The 19,889-nt window shown below is 35.7% G+C and overlaps 2 protein-coding genes across 3 annotated transcripts; both read right to left on the reverse strand.

The window, feature by feature from the left end:
• Nucleotides 1-26: 26 nt before the first annotated feature.
• ube2a (ubiquitin-conjugating enzyme E2A (RAD6 homolog)) lies at nt 27-9,116 on the reverse strand. Its single transcript, XM_065271908.2, has 6 exons — nt 8,920-9,116; nt 8,625-8,705; nt 8,228-8,253; nt 6,425-6,514; nt 1,250-1,338; nt 27-1,133 (listed from the first exon to the last, which is right to left on the reverse strand). The coding sequence occupies exons 1-6, from the start codon at nt 8,961-8,963 to the stop codon at nt 1,005-1,007; spliced, it is 459 nt and encodes a 152-aa protein (XP_065127980.1). The 5' UTR covers nt 8,964-9,116; the 3' UTR covers nt 27-1,004.
• Nucleotides 9,117-9,893: 777 nt separating this feature from the next.
• On the reverse strand, nt 9,894-18,188 carry LOC135756642 (uncharacterized). Of its 2 annotated transcripts, none has more exons than XM_065271910.2 (16): nt 17,657-18,188; nt 16,684-16,795; nt 15,030-15,243; nt 14,607-14,749; nt 13,848-13,995; nt 13,713-13,768; nt 13,369-13,553; nt 13,174-13,281; nt 12,972-13,097; nt 12,759-12,866; nt 12,510-12,668; nt 11,216-11,765; nt 11,058-11,124; nt 10,657-10,838; nt 10,482-10,570; nt 9,894-10,389 (listed from the first exon to the last, which is right to left on the reverse strand). In XM_065271910.2, the coding sequence occupies exons 1-16, from the start codon at nt 17,837-17,839 to the stop codon at nt 10,297-10,299; spliced, it is 2,523 nt and encodes an 840-aa protein (XP_065127982.2). In that variant the 5' UTR covers nt 17,840-18,188; the 3' UTR covers nt 9,894-10,296. The 2 variants fall into 2 exon arrangements, with proteins under 2 accessions (XP_065127982.2, XP_065127983.2); XM_065271911.2 differs by having other exon boundaries at nt 13,369-13,550; nt 17,657-18,187.
• Between the last annotated feature and the right edge of the window lie 1,701 nt (nt 18,189-19,889).

Genomic DNA, 19,889 nt, shown 5'->3' on the forward strand with positions numbered 1-19,889 from the left:
TTTTTGTTCCAAGGAAGAAACCAAACTTTAATTTTACAGTTTATTTACAAGAAGTGAGAAAATGTACAGTTTCTTACATGGGTTACTAGTGCAAATCTGACACTCTTAAACTCTGGTGATAAAGAAGAAAAAATAAAATAGCTAAAATGGACATCGCAAAACAGCATCATGCCCATGTGTTTGGATAAGCAATGTAAAAAATAAACGGCACTTTATTGAAAACCACGCGACTGGGGTGCAACAGACATAAAACGGTAAATACACAAAAACAGTCAACAGTGCCAATTTGTAATGCTCTGAATCCCGGGCTTGGGTTTTTAAACAATTACTTGTTATACACTAGACAACAGTGTCAATAGATATGTCCATAGCAGTATGAGCTGTTGAAAATTACAAATTAAAAGAGCATAACAAATCACTTTTACATCTTTTTTTTTAAGGCCAATACTCACATTACTTTGCATTGACGTATGAATCTAAATATCAGTTTTCAAGTGCAGTTATATAAAATCTACACTTTTTTTAAATCTTGAAAGAATCCATACACAAGACAACGCAATGATATTTTGAAGTCCTTGCTGTTTATACTGTAACTCTGTATTTATGTATATATTACAATACTTGGGAGAGAAAAGACTCAAACAAACATACTGAAACTCATAACCAACATGTTAATACCTAACTTTTTCACACTGTCTGAGAAACTATACAGCCAAAAAAAGGGATGAAAAACAAACGGAAAGGCCAAAATAAAAGCAAGTAACCCTTGCAACAATATTTTGTTAAATTAATGTTTATCCTTTCACATAAGATTTTGCATGAAGAGAGAGACCACAACACAACAGCACTCTAATCTTGCAACAGCTACAGAACAGACAAATCTACTGAGTAAGTGGAAAATGATTCAAAATATGACATGTTTTTATTTAATTCTTTGCAAGGTGGTTTTTCCTCTGGTTGGCTGAGGCTGACTATTGTTCATACGTTGTAACCTGTGAGGAGGGTCAACAGTCACGCCAGCTCTGTTCCACAATGGCAGACACACGTTTTTCATACTCTCTCTTGTTTTCCTGATACAGCTGGGCTGCCTGGCTGTTGGCAGGGCTGTTTGGATTCGGCTCATCCAGTAACGACTGCGATAAATGAAAAGCATGTTCAGAAACTGAGTCATGCAGACCTTAGATTGTCCTCTTTGGTCTTACTGTACCAAAGGACAAAACAAAGTGTAAATAAAAATAAAATCACATACCTGTATTGAGGTTAAAATTGAAGAAACATCATATGTTGGACTCCAGCGATTCTGAAGAATGTCCAAACATATACTACCATCTGCATAAACTAATTACACAAAGAAAATTACATTGTGGCATTTTAGCACAAACTTAATACAAAGTTACACAAATAGTTCTTCCAAAAATTTAAATTCTCCAGATGCCACCACAGATGTATGACGCTCCAAAAAGCACATTCCTCAAATGTATCACAAACAACATTAAGAACAATCTCATTGGTTGTTAAAGGGAAACTTCACCCCAAAAATCCAAATTCTTTCATCATTTACTCACTTTCATGTTGTTACAAACCTGTATTAATTTCTTTATTCTAATGAATAGGGTGTATTAATTTTATTTTTGATCGAAACTGCGAATTAAAAAATAGAATCATAGATGCTGCCACGCCCCCATGTCACGTCTGGTTGGCATGCCAAGAGGGGAAAAAACACGTCTTGAGTGCTGCGAGTCAACCTCCTTTAAATTAGCTAGCTACAGCCAGTCAAAAGATAGCATGGCAGATGCAGGAGACACCACACAAGCTGCTCTTTACATGGAAAACAAAAAAAAACATCACACACCCTCCGCGGTCAGCTGAACTCAATCTGAACTGCATCTGTGCCAGGACCGGTCGTTTCTCTATGGTCGTGTACCATATTTTTCCACTGGCAGCATGACAAACATGGCAGGGCATCTCCGTGTACAAGGTCAGATATTATATTTCATAAAAATATAGTCTAAAAATAGCATAGCATTCTTTGTGCTTTCAAAAAAAGTAAAAATCGAGAATCGAATATAATCGAAAACGTAATCAAATCTAGGATTTGGAGAATTGTAACACCCCCAGGGTTCTTGCAGGTTTCAGCAAGTTAAATTTAAGACCTTTTTAAGACCTTTTAAGACCAATATGAGTAAAATTTAAGACCAACACGACACATTACTAGAAGCATTCAAATGATCTCAGAAATTCTCAAAACGTTCTATTTTTATTGATTCAGTTATAGAAAAATATAAAATGAACGCAGTTTTAAAACAGATAATCAAAATACATGGAAATACATTATGCTTAACTCTATTAGACCGTGAGTGTTGGCACCGACAAATTTTACCCATAGCCCTTTAGGAAGAGAATTCTGACAATGGAAGCCCAAAAATGGCTCATAGTGAGCCATTGAAATACATTGAGTTAGAGGCAAAGAGCTGTGATTGTTCTTAATTAATAGTCAAGAAATGCATTGATTTACAATATTTATACATCACACTAATATGTGTAAGTAGTATTTTTATAAAATTCTACCAACAATGTTTTTTTGATAAATAAAATCCACTAATATTAGATCAGTTAGTATGGTCAGCTGCTGGTTTGTGCCTAGTTTTACACTGCCTCATACAACTTTAAAGCTTTAAAATGCATCACACTCTGTAGTACGTAAGCTTATAGGGGAGGTTTCCCAGACAGGGATAAGACTAGTTTTAAGAGCTTTCCAAATTGAAAACAATTTGCACTGACATATCTTAAAATACATCAAAATGCACACAAGTAATGGTTTTAGTAAGGCATGTTTATTAAAACTAGTTATATGTCATAATTAAACTAAGGCCTAGTCCTGGTTTAACCCTCATATTATGTTCCGGGTCAATTTGACCCGTTTTGATTTTTAAGCTGTCGGATAAACCAGTTAACCTGTGATTCTATTCTTGAAATTTTGTGACTTTTTCTCATTTATGGCCATGAACATGCATGCAAAGTTTAGACATGCTGATATGTTTTGAAGTGTACCAAAACAATTTTGTAACGATTTTGAGGTTCGCGGGTCAATTTGACCCGCATTTTGTTTTGCGCCAAAGCAACTGTATAGACCTAAATTAAATATATATTTTTAGTGTTTGTTGTTATATTGGTGTTTACCTACCCTAAAATGGGGGTAAAAATGCTTCTCCTCACTATTTTGAGTACTGAAAATACTTTTACAGACACAGATGGTAAAAGTGAGCTATAATTTCTATTTACAATTTATATGAAATACTACTTAAGTTAAAGTTTTCTTCCAGAAATTTTGTCACTTTTTCTCATTTATGGCCATGAACATGCATGCAAAGTTTAGACATGCTGATATGTTTTGAAGTGTACCAAAACAATTTTGTAACGATTTTGAGGTTCGCGGGTCAATTTGACCCGCATTTTGTTTTGCGCCAAAGCAACTGTATAGACCTAAATTAAATATATATTTTTAGTGTTTGTTGTTATATTGGTGTTTACCTACCCTAAAATGGGGGTAAAAATGCTTCTCCTCACTATTTTGAGTACTGAAAATACTTTTACAGACACAGATGGTAAAAGTGAGCTATAATTTCTATTTACAATTTATATGAAATACTACTTAAGTTAAAGTTTTCTTCCAGAAATTTTGTCACTTTTTCTCATTTAGGGCCATGAACATGCATGCAAAGTTAGGATACACTGATGTGTTTTGAAGTGTTTTTTTTTAGCACAAATAATGATTTTTGGTACGATTTTGATGTTCGCGGGTCAATTTGACCCATATTTGTTTGTTCCAAGGCAACTGTACAGACACAAATTAAATACATTTATTGCATATATTTTGGTGTTTTACTACCCTGGAAAGGGAAAAGTGAGCTTTTCCCACTTTTTTTGTACTGATAAAGACTTCCTCAGACACAGAAAAGTAAATGTAAACTATCATTTCTATTTTCAATGTAAATGAAATACTATGTATAGCTGATGAATTCAGACCCACAGAAAATCCAGAGGTGAATACAGGTGATGCTAGCTGTGCCCCATAAAACATGACACCAAAATAAGCACCATTTGTGTAAAATGCAAGAAGTCAGAAAGCACATGCTTCATGTATGCAGATCATGTAAACAGTGATTTCTTGAATTTGTACAATGAGCCTCAAGAACAAAATATGAGCCTATTTAGAAAAAGAAAAGCTTCATTTAATTTCAAAGCAATATTAAATAGTTCATTTAGGATGTCTTAAACATAGGTATGTTAAAAAAAACATGTTGAATTAAAATTTAAAATGTTAAATGTTGCAACAGTTTTTGTGCAACATTTGTTAAAACAAACATGTTAAAAATTGTGGTTAAATGCATTTTTTTAAAATCATACTTTTTAATTTTAAATGTTTGTAATGTGTGACAAAGACTGATACTAAAATGGTTTTGTTCATACCTAATTCCTTCTTGTTTTTCATAATGTGATATTTAAGGAATTGCATTGAATCCAATGCGGGTCAATTTGACCCGGTCCATCAAAATCGTCACAAAAATCGAACACAATACAAGGGTTAAGCTAATCCCTGCCCAGGAAACCACCCCATAATGTTTAATGTACAACTGACTGTGTTGTGTATATATCTTGTGCCTGTTTATAAATATACAAAGGACAAAAGATCACTTTCAATCATTATTAATCCCTAAAAGCATTAATATATGCATTTTATTAAACAAGTTATTAATAAATTAATGTATTGCATTTAATTGAATGAATACAGAATCACAGAGACAAAAAAACACTCCACCCATACGTTTTATGCATAAATATGCACTATATACCGCCATCACGTTTAATAGCCTCTCTAATTACACAATAAGGAATGAATCTGCATTAAGAAAATGAAATTTACCATTAAAAGGCTGTTTGATATGTGTTGCTAACGTTATCCACTAAGACCGTTTCTCAATCCGAAGGCTGTACCCTCCGAAGGGTCGCATTTCTAAGATGGATACGTCATAAAGACTTATTTCAGAATATTAACTTTGAAATTAACTTTAAAACATTGCTTATTATTATTAGTTAATCGTTAATTGTTGTAATATGCTTATGACTTGCGAATGTAATGCTCAGTTAACTTAAATAAACCAGGCGATGCCGTATGCAGCCGCCTGCCTATGCGAAAGGGCTCTGATTCTACCGCTGTTCATTTAACCGTAACTCCTGAAGCATTTGCGCAATCAAAAGTATGAATTGTTCATAAAAGACGACAATTGCACTTTTTGAAATATATGGTTTATTACGGTACTTTCTTGCTTTCCGTCTGCCAATCGCTGATGTATGTGGAGAGCTGAAGGGAAAGCGCGTTAGGTTCGAGTGCATTGCAGCAGAGAGCAATATTAAAGTCTAAAATAAAAAACTGTGTAACACTAAAGTTGACACGCTGTTGGTGGCTCGTGACTCGAAGGCCCGACTGTTTAAGTTGATTTTCAATAAAGCAGCATTGATTTTTGTTCGCTTCTGTGTCCTCTATGTTTCAGAACCTGGCAAATGCTCAGGTAAGCCACGGGCTTATAAATTAACCCGAAAAAGATTTTTGCTTATACAAAACTAAAGTTAAGGATTGTTTCTTGCCAAACCCACAGTCAGATCACAACACCTGAAATATAACTTATGGCACGATTTGCGTGGATTATGACAAAGTGCGGAACGTTTCTTTACCCACCATCATACACTTTCTGCCTCCGCCACTGATTAAGTTCTTCAGCGTTTTAAATTACTATTTTATATTCTGCAGACAACGCTTTTCGGGAATGAAAAGAGGTAAGAAATTTAAGACTTGGGTAAATTAAATTTAAGACCTGGGATAAAAATCTGGGTGTTTTTAAGACTTTTTAAGGCCTTAAATTTAACATTCTGAATTTTAGACTTTTTAAGACCCCGCGGGAACCCTGACCCCTTCTAATGAAAACGAAGAAAAATATTTTAAGGAATGTTTTATTATGAGCCCCATTCACATCCATGGTAGGAAAAAATAATACTATGAAAGTGAATGGGGCACATGAACGATTCGGTTACAAATATTTCTCAAATATCTTCCTTCATGTTCATCAGAACAAAGAAATGTATACAGGTATTTAACAACCTGCAACATACGAGAGAGTAAATGATGAAAATTTTAATTTTGGGGTAAACTATCCCTTGCAACATGCAAGTACCAGTGAGATCTGAAGTTATCTGTTTTGGTATCAGTTACAATAAATATCTTCAAAAACTGTTTCACACATGCTCTTTGGACGTCATATACATCTCCAATGGCATAAGGGTAAATTGTGAGGGAATGTTCATGTTTAAGTAACAACGTTCTGTACATATGCATGAATGATTTGAGTGAGATTGTTACACTACTTACCATTAGGGTGAAACATTTTGGAGACAAACCTAACTGTAGGAGGTTTGTTAGGATATTCTTCTGTAAATTCTATTGTGAGCTTAAAAGTTCCTATGACAAGAAAAAACATTACATTGGCCACATGTTAAAAAAACAATAAAATAAATTAGCCATGCCAAATACACTTAATAGGCCAAACATCATCACATGCTGTATATAAAGTGCACAAAATATCGGTTTGAACCCAAATGTGCAAAACTTACTAGCGGTTAGTAAGGTATGCACTGCTATAGTAACACCAGGGTCATTTTTGAAAGGACTGGACAAACTACACTCAAAACTATTAGACAGTGCCAAATGATATACGTTTAATTTCTATCAGTTTGAAATTGAGGAGCTCGGATGCAAAAGCCCCTAAATGCCACCTCTGTCAAAAAAAAAGAGATCATGATATTAACCAAATGCTCTTGCCATGTATTATATGTTCATCAAATACCTTTGCTTCAAATCCACTTAATCCCGACCTCAGGCCATTAAGATGTACCGCTTTGTTGGAAAAATCTGCTAAACGCCACTTTGATTTTACAACAAAGTCCTCTCAGTGCACAGAATGCAAATTGGTTGAAAAATGGCACGCAAAACGACCATGGATTACATTCAAACCTGGGTTCCTTATGAGTACTTGGACCTGAATACAACTCCAATACGGCAGTGACATGGATCACATAATTTTATACATTGTGACACTTATCATTTGTAATGTTTATAGTTGCAAATTTAGTGATTTTGCAACTGTTTACCATCTTGTGTATTTTTTTTTAAAAGTGGAGGTTTTTGCCAAAAAGCTAGCATTCACTTAACTCTTTCCCTGCCACTGAGGAGTTATCTTGTCAATTAAGAGAAAACGCTTCCTTGCCAATTAGGAGTTTTTACTGCAATCCATATTTCCTATAATCCACCAGATAGCGCTCTCTCCCAATTTATAAACCCCTAAAGCAGTGGTTTTCAAACTGGGGGCCGCGAGATGGTGCCAGGGGGGCCCCAGTTTTAAGATATTTTATGAAATACATTAATTTATCATGAATTCTGTGTAATTAAACCTATAAAAATAAGGCTACTAACCAAAAGCACTACTTTTTTGTATAATTTAATGTTTTTTTATTAAAATGTTGAGTTTTAGAACAGTTTTTTGTCACAAATTTTCTTTGGGGGGCCGCAAAGGAATGCACCGTACACAAGGGGGGCCGCACGCTGAAAAAGTTTGGGAACCACTGCCCTAAAGCAATGCTTCCCAATCCTGGTCCTTGAGGACCCCCTCCCACAAAGTTTAAGTTGTCTCCTTATTTAAAACACCCGATTCAACTTATCAGCCTCCTTCCAAAATGGTAAACATGTCTCCCTAACAAGCTAATGAGTTAAATCAGGTGTGTTAAATAAGGACACCTAAAACTTTTTGGGAGGGGGTCCTAAAGCATCAACTGATTCAAAAGCAGCAAATCCTTTGTGTATGTTTTGATCATCGCTCTGAATCTGATCTCTAACAAAAGTATTTTACAAAAATGCAATTATCTCAGCTTTTTTCTTAAAATGTACACTTTTGTGAAAATCATAAAAATGCTTGCATGTGCTGGCAAATTACTGAACCTAAAGAGTCTGATAAAAAAATGCTCATTTGCTTCTGTCAGACCAAAAAAAAGATGCTTTTGCATCTGAACTGGTCAATTCTATCCTCCTTTCTATTAAAGAAGTAAACATCTCTTTACATAGGAACAACCAAACAAGCACTACATTAGCAAGGACCTAAAAATCAATTTTGTTCCTTACCATCTTCAAATGGTGTTCCTTCAGGTCTGTAAGTAGAAGAAATTGGACATGTTAGATTACACAGAACCACTGTCAGAAAAAAAACAAAGCAAACTTACTGACTAATGCAAGAGAGTAACGCACTGCCGTAATCCAAAAATAACGAAGCAGAACAGTATACGGATATGACATTATAACCGGTTTCCTTCACCAACACAACAAGAAAACACAGCTCTATTCAGAACACAGTCCCGATATCAAATAACCAGCACCTCTTATGGAGGACCACTGGCCATCTGGCCTATTTTAAACAGGTTATATTACCGGATTGTCATCTAATACATCTCGATTAAACTAAGAATTGAAAATGCTTAATGTTGTGAGTTTAATCGCTGTTAAAAGGGTAAACGGTACAAACCCAAAAATGACAGCGTTCCAGACCATAATGTTGTTTTCGGACGGGGCTCCGCTAACTCCTGCTGGAGGATCCTCTTGGAGACTAAAAAACAAGTTCACCAAAAAGTTACAGTGCACGTAAGACCCACAATACCACATGTATATTACCAAATCACAGACCTATACATAAATAACAACCAAACACATGCGAAAAATAAAATCGTTACGAACGTATACATGTAAAAATCGCCATGTTTAAGCCGGTTTTACAAAAAGCAACCGAGGTCCGGGCCTTTAGCATTTTTCGTGCCGCTTACCGTTTAAAATCTCTCATGAGACGCCGTCTTGCTGGGGTTGACATCGTTCAATTGTATAACCAAGACGTAAACATAAGGTATATACGTTGTTTATGTGGATTTTCTGTTTATTATACGTTGGTTTAATCGATTTGGTGAAATAACGAGGTTAGCCGATTGCGTGTTCGGCTCCTCCTGCCTGTTTTCTCTACTAAGCCAGTCTCTGGGGGAAAAGACGATACCATCGTAAAGAGGGGGGGAGACAAACGAGTAATAAAATAAAGACGACGATATCTCTACAGCTTTAAACCAAGCAGTGGTTCAAAACACAATTGCAAAAATATATAACGGTTATCAGTATTCATTTAAGTGATTTTTTTTTGTAAATGAAAAATAAAGGTAACGTTTAAGCGGTTACAGTAACCCCTCCATGTTAAAGCAGTTACAGCTGCCTTACACAGTTACGTCATATGTTTGACAGTCTTGGTAGGTACACGATCAAAAATTTGGTTTAATGTTGTAACCTGTCTGTTTTCGATCTAGGTGTCATGTTGTGTAATTTGGCTATAGTTGTGCTATACCATATTTGAGTCAATTGTAAAGGGTACAAAAATCGGAGTCGTGATTACTAGTAAAATAAATTTATTGGCAATAAAATTTCTTAAATACATTCCTTATAAACTCTGCATTTAATATTAACTGTTTGTAAAAGTCTCAATGTAAATACATGGTCAATATCATTATAATTTTAAATATTTTATCCTGAATAGATTTACTGTGCACTTTAAAGGGATAGTTCACCCAAAAAATGAATATTCCCTTATTTACTCACTCTCACATTGTTACAAACCTGTATAAATGTCTTTGTTCTGATCAACACAAAGCAAGGTATTTTGAGTAATGTTTGTAACCAAACAGTTTATGAGCCCCATTTACTCCCATAGTATTCTCTTTTCCTACTATGGAAGTGAATGGGGCTCATGATGAGTTTGGATACAAACATTCCTCAAAATATCTTCCTTCGTGTTCATTAGAACAAAGACATTTATACAGGTTTGTAACAATATGAGAGTGAGAAAATTATGATAAAATTTTCATTTTTGGATGAACTATTCATTTAAATGAAAATGACTTTCTGCAAAGTTTACATAAATAAATAAGGTTGCTCATAGGGTGATAGAGACAGGTATATTTAAAACATGAGTTTTTACAATCAGACCTGAGATATTGTGCCATATTATTAATGTGGAATACATTCACAGTACATTTCATTAAATCTGCAATAACAAAGGAGCCTGTGTCTGAGGTAGTCCTATATCATAATGCCTTTTTGAAAAACATCCATATAAAATTCACAAAAAAATAAGACAGTATTAATATAATAAAAATACAGTATTATTATGAAACAAACTCCTTCACAGTTACATTAGCCATTGTTTTAAAGGCAGGCTCTCCAGGCAGAAACTCCCCCAAAACATATGACAGCAGCATCTAGAAGCACAAAAAGAAAAATATAAACATGCATCTGGAAAACTTTTTAAATATGTTGAAAAAAGGAGAATATTAATTATCTTAGTTCTCACATAAACCAGTTTCTTATTCTCGTCCATATTCTGGAAAATTTTGAACACAGCTTCCACATCAGTCTTCTTCAGGATTAGAGCGTTTGAATCTACAACCACCACAAGATGAATAAATATTAGCAACTGTAAAGGAATTTTGCAATATGTCTAACACTATATGTCTTACGGTACATACATTTTGAATTTATGAGCTGTAACGCCCTTTCCTTGGTTTCTTTTTTTTCCACAATGTCACGTGGTGGTGGTTGTTGGACTGATCTTTCTCCATCCGGCCATATTCTCTCCCGGAAAGTATCAATGTAGGATGCAATCTGAGCTTCTGTAGGATTCATCTTATTTAAAAAGTTGTTTACTTTCCTGCATGGGAAAAATGATATATTAATCTTCAAATCTACAGCAACAAACATAGCATATGACATTACTTCCCATTTGTACACTGCTGTCTGTAATAATGCTGGACTCTTATCTGGCCACACGTAACTTTTTATGTGTTACATTGACCCTATAGTGTGATCAAAGTCATGTTGAACTTTATCCTTAGTGTTTAAACAGAGGATACAAAGATACAAAACTTACTTTTTAACCAAAGACATGAAAGGCTTCAGAATGGCATCCACACAAAAATTAATGAAGACAGAGTTACCTGAGGAAGGGAAAGAAGAATAGATATTTTAATAGCTGTTTTCATGAGTACATTATAATCATAAATGCCAAGCGAGTGAGTCATATCGTACCAGTTACTTCCTTCAATAAATCAAAGATGGCTTTTGGGGCCTCAAGTTGCTCCCAAGTGGTGTGGGTGAGTTCTTTTTTCTGTTCCTGTGGCTGATCTGTTGCCTCTCCCGTTTTCTCTTTTCCTTTGGACTTTTGCAATTCATTTGACTTTTTGTGTGTTAACTTTTCCTTTTTGTTGGTTAGATTGCAGCTTTTAAAGCCCCCAGTTGTGTCGGCCTGTAATCCTTCGTTAGGGTTGATGGCATCATTGGAGTATGCAGCAGGAGTCAGTAATTTTGATCTATGAACAAAGCTGTCTATGCTCTCAGCAAGACTCTCCTGTCCATCAGTAGCACTATCAGGTTCATCTGGCATTTGTTTACTGTCCTCCCTGTCCAGCTCTAAATTATGGGGGGTACAAAACCCCTTTGTAGCCATTGGCTCAGTGCTAACAGTCCCATCTGACTCTTCAGCTGTGTCAATGCAGGCTGGCTGTGCTGCATTCTGTCCGGCACAATTTACTGTCGCTTCTGCTTCATCAAGCTTATCAACCTTTTTGTGGTTATGAGACTGGGGGATAGATAAAAAAAAGTTAAACACACAAGAACATCATGTCACCTAGTTTACCACAAGGTGGCAGTATTCTCAATTCACAGGTGACTGAGGTTAAGAAGAACTTATTCTAGTCCCAGACTAAAATGCATGTTTGAGCTCTTAATTTAAAAGCATGTTGAACTGACATATCTAAACAGTGGCGGCCGTTGACTTCTTTTTTCGAGGGCACACGATGCGAAGTTCATCACAACATGTATGTAGCCCGTCATGTGTGTGGTTCGTAATTTCAAAATATGTGTTCTGCGCATCAAGAGATCCTGTGTGCATCACGTGTCTTGTCAAAATAAGTGCCTTCTGCAGACGCGTCTAAAGGGTTTTTTGATAAAAGAGACGCTCGTGTTTGCCAGATACTCGCATAATCTCATGCGTAGTCAGAGTTTAGTTTTAAGTTAGTGTCTTGCGTGTATTTTGTGAACGTGAGCGTCTCTTTTATCATAAACCATTTTAACGCGTGTGCAGCAGGCACTTATTTTGACAAAACATGTGATGCACTTATTTTGACAAAACACGTTTGCGCCCCCGGAAGAGCGGTCATGAGCCGCCACTAAACATATGTCAATGCCATTGTTTTGTCTCAAGATGCACACCAGTATTGATTTTTGGAAGCCATGTTTGTAAAAACTGCTTAAATGTCCTAAAATAACGAAGGGCTAGTCCTGGATTAGTCTAAACCCTGTCCAGGAAACCACCAGTGTTTACCTCTTCCTCATGTTGACCAGGAGTGAGAAGGTTTGCCAGTCCACTCAGAAGACTCCATACACCTCCCTCATGTTCCTCATTGCTCAATAATCGTGCAAGAGGACACAAGAACTGGAAAACGGGCTGACTGTGACCAAGTTGTGCATCAGATACCAACACCTTAAGAGAAATATGACAAAAATGTATTATAATTAAAAGTCTTTATTTTTTTAACTTGATTTTACCCCTAAAATTTCCACGTCAGCTTACTTGCAAAAAATTCTCCAAAGCTGATCTAACATCCTCTGTGTTTGTGTCATCAATTTCCATCTTTGATTTCTCTATAATTGTAGATATAGATGGTAAGCCTGATGTATCCTGTATACAAATAACTTCAGCAGTGAACATCGCATCATAAAGAATATATATTTAGTTAAATAATAATAATGGCTTGAAGAAATTATTGAAGATTTCCTATCTCACCTCCAAGAAACAATAAAAATCAAGAATATCTGACTGCGTCTTTCTCACGTCCCAGTGGAGATTCTCTGGATTATTTCTTTCTTCCACATGAACTGTGAAACACAACTCATCGTTCTCCTTTTGAACCTAAATAATAATTAGTTTTAATGTCATGAAAAACAAAACTTTTCAAATTACAAAATTGATCGAGAATATGTCTTACATTTGTAACACAGACTGCCCACTTTCCCACTCGCCACATCTCATAGGAAAGCTTAAACTCCATTCTGTCTTCCTGGACACTTGTTACGTAAACATCCGCATAGATGTCCTTTAAAAAAAGGCACACACAGAAGAGCATTAAAAAATAAAGATGTTTAAAGAAATGAAATGCATGAATCTTCTGTGGTTTGCTCACATTTTCAGAGTCTGTGTGGCTTCCGATGGAGCCCTCGAGGCTCGCTCCCTCGATAACAACAGATCTGCGCGCTGATAAAGCTCTCTGTAAAACCACTTTCTCCTTCTTAAGCTTTTTCTTTTGGGGATTTTTAGACTTTACTTTATCAACAAATTTAGAAAGTTTTTCTTTCAACTTGTTGCCTGCTTTGGTAACAACAAACAAACAAAAACATTCAGATAAACACGTGAAGCGATTACTGACAACAAATTCAAGAATGTCACCTTTTAGTCAGTTTTTTATGTAATTCATATAAACATATTGCTCACATATCAAACTACTGAGATAACAAACAAATATATCACCCTTTTTCTTTTCTTTGATTTCTTCAGTTTGACTTCCTTCTGCTTCATCTGTAAATCTGTGAAATTATTTAACGTTTAACACAAAAAATCTGATAAACATTCTTTAACTAAATACTTTATGTTGAGATAACTTACACCTCTGCCCCTTCACTGCATGTGGAGGATGGTGTTCCTTCTCTGTCTGGTCCACGTGAGCTTTTAGGGGTTACTACATCCAACTGTGAAACCACCATCTGATTCAGGTTGTCTGGATCACAAAGGTTACTCACGAGCACGTCGAGTGCTGGAAATGGAAATAAGGGATAACCAATAAATCGGTGTTATTAGGAAAAAACTAAATACATTAACCGTTGCACAAATACTCAAGTACCCAACCCATCTTAATATGACCTAACTTGGTTTAAGTTCAGTAAAAGTGTTGTATATGACTCTTATGAAAGGCTATTTGGAGCCACCATCTGTAGAGAACCATCAATACTCATATGTTTGAAGTTAAAATGTTATGACTTCCATTTATGACTTAATTATTTACAGGCGTGTTTTATGTTTTGGGTGTGCATTTAAAAAAAATAATTGGATAAAAATTCGGCCCGTCGACAATTATGCCTTACATAATTATCACACTGAATGTCCGTTACACAGAAAAGGCACACAAATTGGTTTATTGTTGCCTAAACAATTGGTATGGGGGGTGAAAGGTCAGATTTTATTGATGACAATTAAAATCCCTCAAAAATGTGGATGAACTAGTTAGTAAAGGTGTGTTTTGCATAATTACTAAAGAAACAAGAGGACGGTAAATTACATAAATGATCCTAGATAGCGGAGGGGAATGTTCTGATCATAGGTCAGATCAAAGTTTATTACAAAGAATTTAACCCAAAGGTCACTGACCTTTCGTGGCCACAATCTCAGTTAGAACACACTTGTAAAGATTTGGTTTCCAGAGATACTCCGGAATAAGATTTTGCACCAGAGCTTCAGAGATGGTTCTGAGAGCTGCCATTTCCTCAGACCTTGAGCTGAACATTGGGGAACTGAAACAGTCAAAACAAAACAAAAAGCATGAACAGACAAGTTTTTTTATTGTATTCGAATGACATGTAATATAAGGTCAGAGAGGAAATTACTTGCTGGAAATTATTTTGCTAGAAAAGTCTCTATGGCTCTATAAATATAACTATACACTAGTAAAGCACATCTACTATTGGTCTCGCTCACATAGATTATTATATAGAATAAAATAATATACAGAAAATTATGAGAAGTACAAGGAACGTGATGACAGGATAAACAGTGATAAGTATATTCGCTCACCTGTCTGACTGCTTTGCATTGTGGAGGTGCCGAGTCAAAATCCGAACACAACCCACACTGGTAGCAGACAGATCAAAGTTTTTGGCTTTACAAATTATACTCTTAACAACCAGGTTAAACTCTTCCTGTAGTGCCCCATGTAAGGGCTGACTATCGACAAGTTCTGGGGCAGTGTACCAGGGCTGGACCAGGTAGGTATAGGCACATTTAAACACTACATAGAAATTGAAAAAAAAAATGCTTTAATTATATATACTGCAATGATATCCAGACTGACTCACTATAATACTATTGGAATTTTTAATTCTGATTGGCCAGTCGTGACATTTGTAGGTTTGTTATTCATCGGTAACCCAGATGCTGCAAATCATTGTGACAGGTACAGTTTAATATTACACAAAAATAATATATAAATAGGCCTTTTTATAACATCTAAACAGGATTTTCTTGCAAAATGTCTGCATTAGTTAATATATATATATAATATAATAAGTTAATATAAAAATATTTTTATATGACACGTCAACTCTAGTGGACAACAGGACTTTGATGTTCTGAATTACGTTCATCTTGATTCAGTGTTTTTGCCATCTACAAACATTTTGGAATGTCCAGCATTTGAGGCAAATAGATTTCACCATATTTCCTAATTCTCTCATTTGGGTGTGGCTTTCTTTTAATTATTTACAATTGTTTTAACACTAAATTAAATTAACAAAGATTAATAAATGCTGATAAACTATATTGTTCATTGTTGGTTCATGTTAGTTAATGCATTTAATAATGTTAACAAATACAACATTATTGTATTGTGTTACAAATTATTGTGTTTAAAAACTTCTCAGCATATTTTATAGAAATGCCTATTACAAATTACAAAAAGTGAAACAAACAAAGTCCACTACAAAGGACTTCAAATTAAAGTCATGTTTAGATAAGGGTAGGGATTATTGTACATTTTTTTAATACTGCTTAATTTTAAGTTTAGATGTTGGAAAATAAATGTATCATTATCAAGAAAACATATTTCTGCAAAGAAAGTATTACTTAATTTCATTGTTGCCATAAAATGTGGAAATTGCAACTGTGGTTACGTTAAAAAGAAAGTTTGTTTGCTCTCTACAAATGTATCCACACAAATGTGGTATTACTAGAATGACCAGGATATCCTCATAACAGGACAGTAGGATTCAAAAAGGTTGAATAAATGACTTAAAGGTCTGAAACTCATGTCCACTACAGAGGACTAAAATTAAATGCTGGGTTAAGAAGATATATATGTGACTAAATGCTTGAATTAATTTAATGATGACTTAATGATTTAAACAGGAAATGGTATCACAGAACATTTTAGTGGTTTTGAAAGCATGACCTCTGTATACCTTGAAACTGGTAACCGGCCCATGCCTAGGTAATAATCCAACTTTTTAAAATGTTTCTCAAACCTTTGATGAGAAAATGGCCAGCGCAGTGACAATTTTTAACCACAAACAGCTGTTCCACAAATACTGTATGAGTGTTACAGTTTGAATTCACCCTCAGCTTCCTTTAACATGACATGTCATTTCGAAATGTGTCATGGGGCAAATAAACGCCTTCAGTCCTGATCTCCAAACAAGCTTGACAGGGAAATAGGGCAAAAAATATTATTTACCCTGGAGGAGTGACTTCTGCACATGTGGATATTGCGGTGTCTGAGACAAATTTTGACCTTTCCCAGTTGCATCAGGTTCATCACTGACACCAACATGATGGCACTTCTTTATCTGAAACAAGAGGATTAAAGGTGGGGATTATTCTACAGTAATTCCACTGATGATTGTCTCATATAAGCACACATAGTTACAGAAATGAGGCCAGCAGAAGATTTTCTGCTTTCTACGAGATCCTATGCAGATTTAAGGAACATAAAACAAGGATGAAGTTAAAGTAAAACCTACTAAGGTTTTCCCTGATGTTTTATTTATGTTATAAAAAAAACATGCAGCCTCACCCTACTGAAAAATCTGGTTTAAGGTGCCGGTTTCTGTTTTTACCTGGTCCTTCCAGCATGGCAAAGCTAGTCAAACTGGTGGCTCAGCTGGTCTTTGAACCTGACCGCCTAAGTCCAGCTTTAAAAGTGACCAAAGCACAGCTAAATCAACTTGCTACACCAACAATAATAAAAATAATATTAAAGTCAACAGGAAGAGTCAATGTGTCAAAAACACAGAAGGCAAAAGTATTTAGTGGATAACTTATAAACAATGCCTCAGCCTTTTTGAAGAAAAAAAAAAAACAGCTAAAACCAGCTCACCTGCTTATGCTTTTGAGTAGGGCATTGTTTATAAGATGTCCACTATATACTGGTGCTTTCTATGTTTTTGACACATTGACTCTTCATGTTGACTTTAATATTATTGTTCAGTTTACAATGACTACTATAAGTATGCTTCATGCCAAGACTCGTCATGTTTTAAATAAAAATGTACAATTGTGCTCACGTGGTCAGGACATTCATTTAAGATAATAATGATACTTGTAAAATGTAATGTTCTCTTCCTCCTTTAAGTCACCTTTGTTGATAAAACGAAACATTCTGTGCAGTGTCAGTAATATTCAATAAAAACGCCTAATATTACTGTTACCTGTTTTGTCGTTATTTCCTTCAAATTATCCGTCTGAGTGCTTTTTTCACGTTCTTGACTGTTTGAAGGGAAACTGAAAAGGCATAAAAAGCAGAAGAACGCCTGTGTCCATACTTGACCGAACTCTGAAAGGTACCAAAGGATTACAAAGACAATAGCGAAGAAGCATCGCCAAGAGTACATTTTTAAATAGGTCCAGAGAGAGATTCCTTCGTAAAATTGCTCTTCTTTCGTCCATGCAAACAAAACACTTTGTCCTTCTTCTCTGCTTTCATTGAGACATACGGCTGCGCTGTTCTGAGAACCGGAAGATAAGTAACCAGAGGTTTTGAAGAAAGCTGCGGTCGTAATGTGATCGTGGTGCAATAAAAATGTTTCGTATTTTACGCTTTAAAAAAACTGGAGTTATACAACACCAAATGGTAAAGCCATCACCGTAAGGTGAATCTATGAAGTAGGGTAAATTCAGGCACTTGTAGACACCTGTCAATCAGCATTTCTACTGATCATTCCACGCTTACTATCTTAACTATCTACCACACGGTGGCAGTGGCACACATACACTTGTGTGTTCAACTTCATGTGCAGATGTTACGCCGTATGACAGTAAGTACCGCGAGAGCAAGTCCACTGCAATCTATCTTGCGATATTTCGATGTCATGCACCGCTTTGTCTGCGCAGACGTTGAATACACATTAACCCTGGAGAACCCAAGAACCCTTCTCTTACAATTGCCAAATTTGGGTTCTCCAGGGTTAGAATGTCACTGGACAAAAAATATATATTTATTATTATTATTTACAGCTATTTATAGATTATTAAAACACTCGTAGACACAGAAATCCATGCAGCCGAGCAGCGGCTGTAGTGGTAGACTACACAATATTACACAACATGCTTTACTGATGAAGTGCAGTTCTTAGTTGTGGCGATTTGTATGAAATTTTGTATAACCTTGTGTACACTCTTTGTTGGCATCTACCTCTCTGTAACTTTTATAATGTTTAAACCAGGGGTCACCAAACTTTTTCTCTGGGGGCCACATTATCATTCCTGACTGTGATGGGGGGCCGGGTAAGCTATATAACATAGAATTGTATGACCCAGACCAAAATGACTACCAGCAGGCCTCATTGTGTAGTAGAGGAATAAATTCTGTTGTCCAGCCAGTCCGCCTTTCATCCTCCGAATCCAGTCTTCTCTTGCTTGCCTTCGCTAGCTAGCAAACTCTTTGTGGCGGGTTTTGTGATGACGACACAGATTATATTCTTTGAAAACTTCCACACTTTTTTTTTACATATAATACAAACTGCACGGTCCTTACACTGAAAAAAATCTGCACTCTCTTATCAACTTTTCGTTTAACCCTAGACATTTTGCTGTCCTGAACACTGCCAGTTCTGTGACAGTTATCTGCATGTGCGTTGTCTGTCACTGCTTGATCACGAGCATGTCAGGTGTCGAAAATTCGGCAAATATAGTTCAATTTATAATTAAATATCATGTTTTCACTTAAAAAAAATCAACAAAATACAAGATAAGAACATGTTTTTACTTTGCAAAAAACAATTACCAAAATAAAATTGCCTCATAGGGCCGATTCAAGCAGTTGGGGCAGAGGGGCCGGTCAAAGGGGGGTGGGGGGCCTGAGTCGGCCCGTGGGCCTTAGTTTGGTGACCCATGGTTTAAACATTCACAGGGGTATTTAATGCAGCTGAAATTTTATTGTGACAGGACATCAAGTAGTGAAAGGCATTCAAAACATCCACCATCCAGGACTAACAATATTCTTTTGTCTGGGTTTTATTGTATGTTTTCATAAAGACAAACGCCTATTTTTAGGAGCAGCACAATTTTTTAGCATAGTGACCTTTTAATGGTAATAAAGGACCAACATTTAGTAGCCAACTGAAATGTAAAACACAATATATCAATGATATAAATAAGTCAATGATAAAAATATATAGGTATATCAAGAATTAATGTCAAGCAATTATATATTTCTATCCTGAAACATTTTTATTCTGTTGTTTCTTAGATATGACAGAAAGCATGGGTTAAAATTCCATACAGATCCATCCTACTTCTTTAAACATTGAAAGAAAAGTAAGTTGCAGCAGGCCACAGATCACAAGAGGCAAGAGAAACTAGGACAGAATATGCTTGTGCGTGTCTGTGTCTATGGTCACAAACATATTTTACACAAACTCATACATGCGAGTGGTTTTTTAT

Source organism: Paramisgurnus dabryanus, chromosome 16 (genome assembly GCF_030506205.2).
Source record: "Paramisgurnus dabryanus chromosome 16, PD_genome_1.1, whole genome shotgun sequence".
NCBI classification, from domain to species: domain Eukaryota; kingdom Metazoa; phylum Chordata; class Actinopteri; order Cypriniformes; family Cobitidae; genus Paramisgurnus; species Paramisgurnus dabryanus.

What these genes read in the sequence shown, in the direction of transcription:
- ube2a (XM_065271908.2), bottom strand. Translation starts at nt 8,963, where the DNA reads ATGTCAACCCCAGCAAGACGGCGTCTCATGAGAGATTTTAAACG. An exon ending in AGGAACACCATTTGAAGATG is followed by an intron (nt 6,515 to 8,227) that starts GTAAGGAACAAA and finishes TTCTTGTCATAG; the next exon opens with GAACTTTTAAGCTCACAATA. An exon ending in CAATTTTAACCTCAATACAG is followed by an intron (nt 1,134 to 1,249) that starts GTATGTGATTTT and finishes CATTTATCGCAG; the next exon opens with TCGTTACTGGATGAGCCGAA.
- LOC135756642 (XM_065271910.2), bottom strand. Translation starts at nt 17,839, where the DNA reads ATGTACTCTTGGCGATGCTTCTTCGCTATTGTCTTTGTAATCCTTTGG. An exon ending in GCAGAAGTCACTCCTCCAGG is followed by an intron (nt 15,244 to 16,683) that starts GTAAATAATATT and finishes ATTTCTATGTAG; the next exon opens with TGTTTAAATGTGCCTATACC. An exon ending in ACAGCTCATAAATTCAAAAT is followed by an intron (nt 10,571 to 10,656) that starts GTATGTACCGTA and finishes TGGTGGTTGTAG; the next exon opens with ATTCAAACGCTCTAATCCTG.